The 14,549-nt window shown below is 42.4% G+C and overlaps 1 protein-coding gene across 1 annotated transcript in view; it reads right to left on the bottom strand.

Annotated features, from left to right (window-relative positions):
- The window catches only part of POLN (DNA polymerase nu), a 156,587-nt gene that overhangs the window by 52,885 nt on the left and 89,153 nt on the right, over positions 1 to 14,549 (bottom strand). Inside the window, exons 16-18 of the mRNA XM_082727077.1 lie at positions 9,544 to 9,601; positions 8,520 to 8,597; positions 7,502 to 7,616 (exon numbers count right to left, since the gene is read on the bottom strand). Coding sequence (XP_082583203.1) covers positions 7,502 to 7,616; positions 8,520 to 8,597; positions 9,544 to 9,601 — 251 coding nt within the window. The remainder of the gene's footprint in view (positions 1 to 7,501; positions 7,617 to 8,519; positions 8,598 to 9,543; positions 9,602 to 14,549) is intronic.

Raw genomic sequence — 14,549 nt, 5'->3', positions numbered from 1 at the left:
GGTGAGGTATGGCTATTGGGCGGCACGAGATGACCAAAGCGAACACACCTGTCTGGAAAGGGGAAGAGTGAGACGCAAGGCAGTCAGTGGTCCACAGCATTCTCATTGGGTACGTGCTGAGAAGATCCTTCTCTGGGGGTGAAAGAGGGTCTTTGAGGAGGCCCTGAATCTGTTCCCCAAGAGTATATTCCTAGTCCTCTGCTCTCCATGACCTTTTATCCATCTCCTTGGATTTCCTCTTCTATTGTATTTCTTGGCTACATATAAGAGGGCAGTGAGATATCTTCTCTCCCTGAGGTTGAGCCTATTTCCCAGATGACTTCTTCCCGTAGAAGATGTAGGGTTGCAGGTTTAAGTCTTGAACAATCGACGTCTCTTTTGTCCAGACTGGTGGTCCCCTGGGAAGTACAACTCTCAGAAACGTAATCAGTTCCATTTGACTTCTTTCAGTTCCATGTGCCAACAGACCCATCCATAATTCATTTGAAGGTGTATCCTCTCTCTAGGCTTTATTGCAGGTACCTTGAATTTAGCAGGAGTTTGTGGGAAAACCACTGCTAATCTCTTTTTGTCCAGAGCTATGTGGTCTAACTAAAAACTTCTGGGTGCCTCCTTGATTCTTTCAGAGTCTATAACAGTAGGCATTAAGGCCACACCTTTAATTTGCTAAAGGCAACATTTTAATTGGCCTTCTTTGCTCAAAACCTTTTTCAGATTCATCTTTTACTAGTTAGAGACGAAAATCATTTCTATATTCAAATGCATTAAAGACTCCAATTTTCTGGAATTTCTCTTCCCCTTCATGCCTACTTGTACACTGGCCAATTCTTCTCTGAGTTTGTTTTGTACAGTACCTTGTCACATGCAGACAAGACCAACCAGAGCATTTCCTAGTGTTCTGCTGGTCCGCTCTGCCTAAAGCCTCAGCTCATTAGGGTATCACTTGCCTCACAAATGATCACAAAAGACAGTTTCACCGAATGTTATGCTATTTACCAAATGCGATCCTCCAGCCTCCAGTAGGTGTCTCCTCATTGCCTGCCACCCCTCTCTGAAGCCACATGTTTTAGGATTTGTTATACAACCTCTTACTTCTGGCACCAAGTCCTATAGATCCTAGGATAGGCAAAGTGATGCTGCCATAATAAATTACTCCCAAATCTTTCTGCTTATAACAAAGAGAGTTTATCTTTCCTCTTCACTACACTTTGCTCCCAGGCTGCTCTGCCATATATAATGCAGGACGACAGAGTGGCCTCTATCAATGTGGCCAGCTATGGTGACAGAGAGAAAAGAAATCAAGAGGAATCATGTGCAAATTCTTAAAGCCTCCACTCAGGAGTGACACATGTCACTTTTGCTTACATTTTGTTAGCCAAAGCAAGTAACAGGCCCAAGTCTGACATCTGCTGGGTAGAGAAGCACCATCTTTCCCCAGAGAGGGGGAGTAGCCCACAACACTATCTACCACACTTGCCTTATGGGAGAATATCTCAGAAAAACAACCCAGGAGGCCTTAAGCAGAAGAAAAATGGATATATTCTGCAGTGAAAAATTCTTTTTCAAGTTTCACTCTGAAAATGTTGAGTTGAATGCACAGCCAATAAGGAAAGGTGTTCACCTGCATTTTGTAATAACTGTTAGAAATGGGGCAAATATGTAATGATTACCCTGTAGAAAGATGCCTTATGGCCTGTCTTGGACCCACAGTGTAGAATGGCTGTTTTCCACATGCATTTGGAAATACTGAAGCTGGTGGCTGTGACTCTAAGATTGGTCCCAGCTCTTGTGGTCTCAGGATTTCATTGACCAAATCACAGCTTTACAGAAAACTTGTTCTGCATCTCCATTTTTATATGTAATCTGTGTATCCTTAAAAGTTTTTCAAGGAAATTGTAAGTCTTTGAAATGTTATTAAATATTCCACAATAGGGGTGCCTGGGTGGCTTAGTGGGTTAAAGCCTCTGTCTTTGCCTCAGGTCATGATCCCAGGGTCCTGGGATCAAGCCCCGCATCGGGCTCTTTGCTCAGCAGGGAGCCTGCTTCCCCTCTCTCTCTCCGCCTGCCTCTTTGCCTACTTGTGATCTCTGTCTGTCAAATAAATAAATAAAATCCTTAAAAAAATTTTTCCAGAATAGAATATCAACTTGCCTGTTTGCTTTTTGAGTTTCAAACAATAAGACATTTGCAGGAAACAAACATTTTTAAGTGTATACTTGATCTTGTGGCTTTTTACCATGTGCTATTCTAGTCCTCTGTTTGGAACATAAAAATCATTTCCACAGCAACTAATTATAGTCTAAGTCACAAGTGTGGGGAATTAGAGGCAACCATCATGCAAATATTAAAAGCTTCTTATCTTTGAAGTTCTCTCAAAAACTAATACAAGCTAATAAGATACAGAAAAGACACAGACAGTATCCAATGTAGACACAAGCTTCTCAAGTTGGGTTTTGGGTGATCAGCTTACCATGAATCTGAAGAGAATTATTTTCTGCCCAGTACTTTAGACCTTTTTCAAAAATCAGTTGAGCATATTTGTGTGGGTCTATTTCTGGCTTCTCTTTCCTGTTCTGTTGGTCTCTGCCAACACCCCACTCTCTTGATTACTGCATATTATATCTTCGTATCAGGTAGTGATTCCTCCCACTTTATTGTCAAGATTGTTTTAGCTATTCCAGGGCCTGTGCCTTTCCACATAAATCTAAACTAAGCTAATTTGTGTCTACAAAGTACTTCTTTCAGTTTTCATGGGGTTGGAATTAAGCCTACATATAAGTCTAGGAAGACTGGACACATTTACCATGTTGGGTCTTCTGCTGCACGCGTGTAGTGTGTCTGCACTCACTAGGTTGTCTTGGACAGTTTTCCCTGTTCCTCTGTCATCTAACACAGGGGGATCCTGTACATCCTTTGTTAACAAGTTTTTAAGTACTTCATTATCTTTGGATACTTTGCATATGACTCCATTATCTCTGGAGTGATTCTAAATTGTCTTGTGTTTTTAATTTTGATTTTCTGGATGTTCATTGTCAGCTTATAGAAATGCACTTGGGGGCGCCTGGGTGGTTCAGTGGGTTAAGCCGCTGCCTTCGGCTCAGGTCATGATCTCAGGGTCCTGGGATCGAGTCCCGCATCGGGCTCTCTGCTCAGCAGGGAGCCTGCTTCCTTCTCTCTCTCTGCCTGCCTCTCAGTGTACTTGTATTTTCTCTCTGTCAAATAGATAAATAAATAAATAAAATCTTAAAAAAAAAAAAAAAAGAAATGCACTTGGATTTTTATGTGTTATTATTGTGTCTGGTGACCTTGCTGAACTTCCTTGTTCTAGGGGTTAAAAGAACTCTTTTCTTGTATGTTCTTTGAGACTTCTATATAGACAACTATGTCATCTGCAAACAGAGACAGTTTTATTTCTTCCTTTCCAATCTGCAAACCATTTGTGTCTTTTTCTTGCCTCATTCAGTGACTAGAGCTTCAACATTCAATACTAACAAGTTGTTCCTGATCTTAGAGGGAAAGCATTCAGGCTTTCACCATGAAATGTGCTGTTAGCTGCAGGTTTTTTGAAGATGCTCTTTATCAAGTTGAGGGAGTTCCTCTCTCTTTCTAATTCCCTGAGCATTTTTATCATGAATGGATGTTGGATTTTGTCAAATGCTTTGTCTGAGTCAATGGATATAATCACATTATTTTTATTCTTTAGCTTAATTACATGTGGATTATATTAATTGATTTTCAAATGTTTAGCAATCTTGAATGCCTGGAATAAACCCCACTTGGACATGGTGAATAATTATTTTAGACATTGCTGGATTTAGCTTGCTGATATTTTGTTGAGGGTTTTAGCACCTAAGTTTGTGAGTGATATTGGTCTGCAGAGGGTTTGGGTTTTGCTGTTGTTGTTGATTTATTTAGCTTTTATTTTCTTTGGTTTAAGCATCATATTAAATACCAGCTTCACAGAATGAAGTGGGAAGTGTTCCTTTCTCTTCTATTTTTCAGGAAGAAGCTATATATAATCAGGTGTTAATTTTTTTTAAAAAATTTTATTTATTTATGAGAGAGAGAGAACACAAGCAGTAGGGAGGAGCAGAGGGAGGGGGAGAAGCAGGCTCCCTACTGAGCAGGAAGTCTGATGGGGGGCTCGATCCCAGGACCCTTGGGATCATGACCTGAGCCAAAGGCAGCTGTTTAACCAACTGAACCACCCAGGCCCCCCAGGTGTTAATTCTTTAAATGTTTGGTAAAATATTCCAGGGAAACCATCCAGTCCTGGAGCTTTATTTTTCAGAAACTTATAAATTACAAATTCAATTTCTTTAATGATTGTAGGACTATTCAGATTACTTATTTTACCTTAGTTGGGATTTGGTAGTTTGTGGTTTTCAAGAAATTGGTCCATTTCTCCTAAATTGTTGGATTTTTTAGCATAAAGTTGTTTTTCATATTCCTTTATTAGCCTTTTGATGTCTCTGGGATCTGTATTAATATCTTCTATCCCATCTCTGATATTGATGATTCATGTGCTCTTTTCTGTTGTTGTTGGTTTATGAATTTTATTGATTTTTTAAAGAATCTGCTTTTGTTTCATTGATTTTCTCTATTGTTTTCCTAGTTTTGATTTTATTGATTTCTGCTTTTATCTTTATTATTTTCTTCCTTGTCCTTGTTTTCCATACCTCTGGAGAGAGGGCAGGGATGTAACCAAATCTATTACATGCTTAAAAAACTCTGTATTATGTGATATCCTCACTAGAGGGAGAGTGAAACATAAGAAGAGACAACTTCGGGGAAGAAGCTGGGTCAGCACCTCTGTTCCAGGTGCAGAGGAGGGGAAAGAGGCAAAGATAAAGCACAAAGGATGAGCAGGAAGAGGAGCTGAGCCTACTCGGTCATCAGAGAGTACGAGTCAGACCCCAGGGAGACAACACCTCACACCCACCAGGACAGCTGGAACCAAATACACAGATAATAGGAAGTACTGAATTGGAACCCCACAGCTGCTTGTGAGACTATAAAGTCGTGTCGCTCTTTTGTTCCTCAAAAAATTAAATATGGTTGCCATTGATTTGTACATTTTAAAATGGCCAAGATGGTAAATCCTATATTATTGTATTCTACCACAAGAAAAAAAAGTTAAACACAGAATTAGTCTATGTACCAGCGATTCTGTTAGGTATCTACCCATTAGAAATGAATCCACATATTCATGCGAATACTTGTATGTGAGTGTTCACAGCAGGATTAATGCCCATCAACTGTGAAAGGATAAACAGATGGAAGATTATTGGCTTGTTTAAATCAAAATATACAGAATATATGATTCCAGATCGTGGAATACCATTCAGCCATAAAAAGGAATGAAGTACTGATATTTGCAACCACAAGGATGAAACTTAAAAATATCCAGAACGGACGGATGTAGAGAGACAGAGGAGACTAGCTATTTCCAGGGGGGAAGGAAAAACAGGGAGTGACAGAATGTGAGTCTGGAGTGGGGTTTCTCTTTGGAGGGATGGAAATGTTCTGGATATAGGCAGTGGCAATGGTTGCAAAACCTTGTGATGTATTAAAGACTGCTAAATTGTATACTTTGTGGTGAATTTTATGATATGTAAATAATATCTCAATTTTAAACAGAACCGATGGAGCCCACCAAGGAGCAGGGCAACTCCCTAGAGCAGTGGGCAAGGAGAGAGTATGGGACGTGGAGGTGCCCAGGGTCAGTGACTGACCCCTGCAGAGCCTTTGAACTGGGGGTTGCAGGTGGGCAGTGCCTGAGGATGCTCGTGCTGAAGCTGTGGACCTCAGCACTGACTGCACCCCAAAGAAAGGTAGTCACTGTCTTAGATGGGAGGAGTTCCAGGCTCCAAACTGGAAGAAGAAAAGCCTAAGTGGGTGAAGTGAAATTTATTCAAAAAAGCAAGAATAAGCCAGCAGTGAGAAAGAACAAGGAGTAAGTGTAGACTTTCTTTTGTACCTAAACAGTAACTAAAGGGCTCCAATGGGGTTGAAAATAGGATTTCCCTGAAGGCAACCCTAGACAGTTGTTGTTTTCAGTGGGGGCAGGGGGGGGTCAAGTCAACAAGGGGAAATGAACAATGCTAGAGTAAAAATGGAAAATAAAGGGAATCCACATGAGGACTGCTGTGTAAAATTGTACTGGTTGTGCACTACACAATTCTAGGAGGTGCCATTCACACTAATGTGTAAATGTGTTGCATTACCTAGAGATGTACAATGCACAGTCCTGATTTCTTGATTTTGGCAATAGAGGATGCTTCCTCTTTTGAGAAAGGAAACTTTGTAGACTGGGGGAGAACCTACAATGACACACCGAGGCAAAGCGGGAAGAAGTTCAGGGGCTCATGTCTGAGGACCCCTTCTTTGTCATTCATGTAAAAGACGAGGTTCTCTTTTGAGATTAAGAGAGAAAAGTAGACATTTGTGGCAAGTCTAAAAACATTTGGAGCAGCTGATGAGAGACTAGTAAGGGTCCCTCTCAGGTCAGATGACCCAGATGAGGGGACATGGCCCTGCCCTCACAGGGCTCACACGCCTTCAGAAAGACAGTGAGGGGGAGAGAGGGATGTGTGGTGGCCCAAGAACACAGAGGCCAGCCGTTGCAGAGCAGTGCCTTGAGGGTGACTCTTGAGGTGAGTGAACGTCCAGATAAGGTGGGATGGGTGAGGAGGCCGCCAGGAGGGGCAGCCTGGAGGAGAGGCCTGCAGGGGGATGGAGGGAAGGGATGGACAGCAGGCACCGTGCCTCTTCTTCCTCCTGGCAGAATACTGACTTAGTTCCAGGCAGCAGCGTACCTGGCCCTGGTGGCTATTGTGACTAGAGAGTGGCCATTACCAGCCTCCCTTGCAGCCTCATAACGCTGCTCCAGCAGGGTCCTGGGAAGGACTCCCGTCCCCGGCAAGGGCGGTCTCAGGGGGAGCCCACTCCTTCCCTCTTTGGCCCGCTCTGCACAAGAGGCAGCAGGGGTTCCAGAGCCAGGATAAGGAAAAGTCACATGCTAAGAACACCGAGGACACACAAGGACAGGCGTTGGAGGACACTGCCAAACTATCCCACAAAACCCAAGGCTGTCTGCCTCCAGAATTCTCTGTGAGTGCAGGTCACTGTCAGGCTGTCCCTCCCAGCCTGATGTGCTCCTGGCCCTGAGGGGGGCGGGAGTGTGGGGAGGACATGCCCAGGCCCACCCCTACAGCTTGCACACCCACGTGGAGGAGCACACGCTCCCCCCTTGGACTCTTCCAATATCTCTATTACGTTCTCTAGCGATCGGCTGCATTTTTGGTGAAGAGCCATCAGTTTTTTCATAATTAGGGAAATCTTGGCATTCTAGTTACCCACTCCTCTTTTCAAAAGGATTAACTACTAGAGAAAAATATCATTTCCTTCTTGTAAAAATAGCCTTGGAAAGACTTCAGGCTTTTAAAATCATGTCAGCATTCCTACAGATCTGATAATATTGTGAGCTCATGTATCTTACCACTGTGAAGTCAGGGTGGAAAATACATCATCTCTTTCAGATTCCCGGAATAACTTCAAAAGTTCTGGATCCCCAGATAAGTGTGTAAGAATGCGCAATTCAATCTGTGAAAAGTCTGGGGGACAGAACCCACATTAATTCTTAATCTACCAACAGCATCCCTCATCATTGCTACCTATGCCACAGCCCACCCTCAGCCTTCTGTCCCCACTGCAGCATCAAGGGCAACATCCCCCCCTGCCCCCCGCCATGGTCCTCTGGCCTCAGGGCCACTGGCCATCCCTGGGTCTGCAAGTCTAAGGGACTGGTCCTGCCTTCTGTGAGGCCCGCAACACCTCTGGGGAAGGCCATAGGCACTCCTCTGTTTGTCCTGTCCATCACAAGTTTAGAGGGGCCTTCAGGTGCCTGGCAGTGTAACTGGGATTTGACAGTGAACAAAACAGACAGGCATTTCTTCATGGACCCCATGTTCTAGGAGCAGGAAACAAAGTGCATGAGTTATCTGGTCTGTCAGAGGATGAGAAGTGAAGTGGAAAAGACAGATCGAGAAAGGAGGCTCAGGAGGGAGAGTGTGGTCAGGAACACCTCCTCAAGAAAGTGACACTGGAGCAAAGGCACAGAAGAGGCAAAGGAGGGAGCAAGATGGTGTCCAGTGAAGGGGTTCCAGGAGGGCATGAGGTGGGACTGGTCCAGGCTGGAGGCCAGCCCATCTGCAGGGAGCGAGCAGGGCAGAGCAGCGAGCATGAGGGCGAAGAGGAGAAAGGAGGGGCAGACTGGGTGGGACCATGAGGGGGCACCTTGGGTCTAGAGAAGGTGAGGAACCATCGAAGCAGATCTGTTCTTATTTACTGTGCACAAGAAATCTTTCCTTCAGATAAATAATTGCTTTAGGATTTGCTCTAAAGGAGGAATTCTGTAAGCACCTTTGAGTTATCTACCATCCAAGTATTTGAAACATGAAACATGTAAAGTGAGCCACTGTGACACAGGGCATCTGTCTGGCATGGTTTGCACATACCTGCTGCCAGGAAGGTGTAGCCATCGGGGGCAACGAACATGCTCCTCGGGGAGATGGTGAGCACTGTGCCTTCTAGACCTGAAACATTATTTTAAGAGTACTTGGTGAATTTGGTCATAAGCTGATTCATAGCCATTGCTCACATGGAGTTTAATATCATTCCAAAGTCAAGAGTCCAGATTTCTGACTTTTCTGAATATTTTTATTAATATAATTTAAAAGCAAATGGTACTGCTGAGAGTAAAGTAGGCTCTCTGTTGTTAAAATTTTACATTCTGTCTAGAATTCTTGGTGAGGAAACAAACACGGACCATTGAACATACTCTGGTAAGAATGTTCTGGAGGCCCCCGGAGCCTCACCGCCTAGAAGACAGGGTTTGGGGAATCTGTGGGGTCCTATGATGCATAGCACATGTTTTGAAGGGCAGTGGGAGACAAGGGTGCTCATGGTCACCTCCACGGGTCCTGCTTATGGGTGACTGTGTATTTGAAAAGGACCCCGGTCATGCTTCACTGTTTCGTAGTGACCAAAGCAGCGAGGCAGGAGCACCCCACCAAGGGTGCAGGAGTTGGGGGATGGGCCACAGAACCTAGTTTGCTTAGATGTGACCTTTTTCTTTTTTAGAAATCTGTCAGCATTTCAGTGGAAGAGCTCAGAAGAAAGAACAGTGTTAGTATGCTTTTATAAACATTTCCAGTAGGTTTCAGATTTTAATAAAAGCCAGTTCTATTGTATGTTTGTTTGTTTCTCTATTGGGAAGTTGGTGGGGGAGAAATGGTGGGAAGGGAGCTACTTTCCTTGTATAATTATCATCTATTTTAACTTGTAAACTGCTGAAAGGGAGGTGCCTTATCAGTTTAGCTGTGTTTTATTCTTCAATGTGTATTTAAATCTTGGTCATGCAAATACAGAGAACTTGAGGAAGACAAATAAGTTAGTTATCCAGAAAAGCAATTATAAATACTTGCAGGTTTTTAGGAAATGTTACCCAAGACTTCAGCAAGGTAGAGAGAAATGTGTTACCTTTAAAATCCTGTGGTTTAGTAATTTGAATTGGGTGCCTGGAGATACCTTGGATATTCTGTTAATAATAAGAGGAGAATAGTTTTAGTTGAAATATTTACTCGTAAATTAATCTGTATCATTTGATTGGTATTATCATTACTTTTTTAAAAAATTTTTTAAAGTAAACTCTATTCCCAACATGGTTCTTGTACTCATGGCCACAAGATCAAGAGTCACATGTTCTACCAACTGAGTCAGCCAGGTGCACCCAAATCTGTAACATTTAAGGGCATTTAAAACATGTCACTTTGGGGCACCTAGGTGGCTTAGTTGCTAAGCATCTGCCTTTGGCTCAGTGCCTTCAGCTCAGGTCAGGATCCTGGGGTCCTGGGATCGAGCCCCGCATAGGGCTCCCTGCTCAGCAGGAAGCCTGCTTCTCCCTCTCCCACTCCCCCTGCCTGTGTTCCCTCTCTTGCTATGCCTCTGTCAAACAAATAAATAAAATCTTAAAAAAACAAACAAACAAAAAAAAGTGTCACGTTTTATTAAACCTTAACAAAATAGCTAAGCCAGTGTATCATGCATAAGCACATTACTATACAATACAAGTGTCTGATACTGAAACATAATTTTGGCGATTATACCACTAAGTATAGTCAGCAACTGTGAGACAATTCTTTTTGACTCCAGCCTGCTTGGCCCTTATCATAATTATATACAGCATGCTAAACTACAACTTAAAAATTTCTATATAACATGCTAAACATAGATTTCTGCGAAATTTCCCCTTAAAAACACATTTTAAGGGACGCCTGGGTGGCTCAGTTGGTTGAGCAGCTGCCTTTGGCTCAGGTCATGATCCCAGCGTCCTGGGATCGAGTCCCACATCCGGCTCCTTGCTCAGCAGGGAGCCTGCTTCTCCCTCTGCCTCTGCTGCCACTCTGTCTGCCTATGCTCAGTCTCTCCCCCCCCCTCTCTGATAAATAAATAAAATCTTTAAAAAACAAACAAACAAACAAAAAAAAACCACACACATTTTAAGATGAAACTTCCGGTCTCTCTACCTTGACCACTGCTCTCCCCTAGTGCTCTTGGCACTCAGTACTGGGGCTCAGTCTTGGCATGTGCAACAGCCCTGTGGCTGGTGGCCAGTGTGTCCACATCCCCTGAAAAACCATGTGACAGCTCACTAAGCACCTTCACACCCTCACAACTTGGACTGAACAGCCACTAGCTTCCCTCCTGTTACAGCCATTCAAATCAGGAAAACTTCTGCGGCAACATCTTTTATGCTTGGCAGTACCTTCTACAAAGATACCCTCTTCTACCTGGGAATGTTCTACTCGGGCATTGGTTGGGCTCAACTCCCTGACTGGATCTGGTGAGGCTGTCGGATGTCTCATATCCCGTGCTTTGGGCCCAGCAACAGCACGTTTGGTAAGGCAGGCGCTGTCACCCCATTTTTAAAGGTGAGGACACCGAGGCCCAAGGTATGAAGCTAGTGGCTCTCAAGTTTTCTCTACAACAGAACCACGTGCTGTCTTAAAACACCACCAAACAGTCACATGATAAACTCAATAACAGGTCAGAGATGACAAAAAATGAGAGCCAGTGAACTTAAAGATACTAGAAACTATCCAGTAGAGAGGAGAGAAGAAAAATTGGGGGGAAACATGAACAGAGGCTTAGTGACCTGCGGGATAATACTAGAACTACAATACAATTATTATTTCAGTCCCTGAAAGAGAAAAAAGAGACCAGTGTTGAAAAAATAAAGAAATAATGGCTAAAATTACCCAAGATTTAGTGAAAGATATATTTTTCAGATTCAAGAACCTGAACAACCTTAAATAAGATGAATTAAAAGAAAATCGGGCCCAGAAATACCACAACTGCTGGAAACCAAAGCTGGAGAACAATCTTGAAAGCAGCGCGAGCAAAATGACCCAGGACACTAGAGGACCGGCCCTGTGGGCGGCCGCCAACTTCATGTCAGGAGCCATGCGCTCAGACCACAGTGGGGCTGACCGAGGGCACTGCAGCAAACTGCGTCCTCTGGGAATGAAGGTGAACTGAAGCTGTTCTCGAATGAATAAACATGGAGAGAACATATCCTCAGGGGGCCTGCTCCGAAAGGAGCGCTAACGGAAGTTGCTCAGGCTGAAGGGAAAGGTCCCAAGGAAGCCTGCAACATAACAAATGGAGGATGAGCGACAGACAGGCTCAGTTCCCGAAGAAGCATAAGGACTATTCTTTTCAAGCTCTTTCAAATATTTACTACTGTTAAAAGCAAACACGGTAATATTTCCTGGGGTGTTTACAGTGTGTGCAGATGTAATGCAGGGCAGTGAGGACAAGCTGGTGTTCGTAAGTCTTCCACAACTTACTGGGAGTGGTAAAACATCAAATCCAAAACTACACTGAACATGGATATGTCTACTATGACCCCTGCAGCCATCACTAAAAAGCATATCATGAGGGGCCCCTGAGGCCCCTGGGTGATTCAGTCAGTTAGGTGGTGAACTCTTAGTTTCGGCTTGGGGCACGATCTCAGAGTTATGGGATCAAACCCCACATTGGCTCTGTGATCAGAGGCGAGTCTGCTTGAAATTCTCCCTCTCCCTCTGCCCCTCCCCCTCCTCATGCTCTCTTTCTCTCTAAATAAATAAATCTTTAAAAAAATATTATACTGTGTGGGGTGCCTGGATGGCTGTGTGGGGTGCCTGGTGAGTTAAAGCCTCTGCCTTCGGCTCAGGTCATGAACTCAGGGTCCTGGGATTGAGTTCCATGTTGGCTCTCTGCTCAGTGGGGAGCCTGCTTCCCCCACTCTCTCTGCCTGGCTCTCTGTCTACTTGTGAGCTCTGTCTGTTAAATAAATAAATGAAATCTCTAAAAAAAAAAAATTATACAGCGAAAGGTAGCAAAAGGTCCAATACACAAACTGAAATGGAATTCTAAAAATTATTCAATAATTCAGAGAAAGGCAGGAGAGAGGGAGCAGAAGAACAAAAACAGAAAGAACTAATAGAAAACCAAAATGGCAACCCAAATCCAACACTATCAATAATCACATTATGCTTAAATACTTTAAACACACCAATTAAAAACAGAGTTTGAATGCATGAATGTAAGACCCAACTACTTGTCTACGAGAAATCCACTTTAGTAAGGTTTAGATGGATTACAAGTAAATAGGTGAAAGAGGAGATGTCATGTAAATACCGATTAGGAGAAATCTGGAGCAGCTATATTAACACAAGACAAAGCAGCATTCAGAAGGGAATTTACCATGCATTCAGAGGGTATCACAGAATGATAAAAAGGTAAATTTACAAGGAAATTTCAATTCTAAATGTGCACACATTTAATGACAGAATATAAAAGTATACAAAGCAAGAACTGACAGACCTGCAGTGAGAAACAGACCCACAGTTACACTTAGAGTTGTAAACACACTCCTCTCTCAGTAATATGTAGCAATGAGAGATAAAATCAGCAAGGATACAGAAGACCTGAATACTACCAACCAGCTTGACCTAACTGACATTTATAGAACACTAGATCCAGAGACAGCAGAACACACATCCCTTTCAAGTGCGCATGAAACACTGTTCAAGATAGATGATACTATAGGTTGCAAAACAAGCAATTTTAGAAAAGTTAAAATCACTCAAAGTATGTTCTCTGACCATAATGAAGGTAAACCAAGAATCAGTAACAGAAAGCTATCTGGAAAATTCACAAACAGTTGGACATTAAACAACATACTTCTTAATTAGCCAGGAGTCAAAGTAGAAGTCTCAAGAGAACTTAGAAAATATGTTGAACAGAATGCAAAAGAAAGAAATAGGTCTCAAATCAATAATTTAAGTGTCTACCTTGAAGAACTAGAAAAAGAAAAAATTAAGTCTAATACAAGTAATGGAAAAATAATAAAGATCTGAAATTAATGAAATTTAAAACAGAAAAGCAATAACTGCTGACCCTTAGACAACACGGGTTTGAACTACACAGATCTACTTATACAGGGAATGTTTTTGAAAAATATGGACAGGGTGCCTGGGTGGCTCACTGGGTTAAGCCTCTGTCTTCGGCTCAGGTCGTGATCTCGGGGTCCTGGGATTGAGCCCCGCATTGGGCTCTCTGCTCAGTGGGGATCCTGCTTCCCTCTCTCTCTGCCTGTGTCTCAGCCTGCTTGTGATCTCTCTTTCTCTATCAAATAAATAAAAATAAAATCTTAAAAAAAAAAGAAAAATATGGGACAGTACTGCAGATGTATTTTCTTTTCCTTATGATTTTCTTAATAACATTTCCTTTTTTCTAGCTTACTATTGTAAATTAGAATTATTTTAAGAATAGAGCATATAATGCATAATACATACAAAATATCTATTAGTCAACTGTTTATGTTATCAGTAAGGATTCTGGTCAACAGTAATTTATCAGTAGTTAAGTTTTTAGGGGCCGAAAAGTCATATGTGAATTTTCTACTGTGCAGGGGGTCAGTGCCCTAACCTTTGTGTTGTTCAAGGGTCAACTGTACAGAGGAATCAGTGAAGCCCAAATCTGGTTCTTAAAGAAGACCAATAAGATTGATAAACCTATATGTAATCTGTTCAAGGAAAAAAAGGGAAAAATGATCAATTTCAAGAAATGAAAGGCAGATACCACCACAGATCACACAGACACTAGGCACAATAAGGAAACTCTATGAGCATAATATTCCTATAAATTCAACAAGATGAAGGGGGCCAGTTCCTGAAAAGACACAAACTACCAAAATTCACTCAAGAAAAGAACAGAAAATCTGGATAACCTATGTCTACTACAGAAATTGACTCTGTAGTTAAGGATCTTTCTACAAATAAAATTCCAAGTCCAGAGAGTTTCAATGGTGAATTCTGCCAAATATATAAGGAATAAATAATATCAATTCTACATGACCTTTACTAGAAAATAAAAGAGAAAGGAATATTTTCTCACTCATCTTATAAGGCAAGTAATATCCTAATAGCAAAACCAGA

The sequence above is a fragment of the Mustela nivalis genome (genome assembly GCF_964662115.1).
Source record: "Mustela nivalis genome assembly, chromosome: 4".
In the NCBI taxonomy this organism is placed as follows: domain Eukaryota; kingdom Metazoa; phylum Chordata; class Mammalia; order Carnivora; family Mustelidae; genus Mustela; species Mustela nivalis.
Note: the sequence above shows the minus strand (reverse complement) of the source record. Positions and strands in the feature narration are given on the sequence as shown.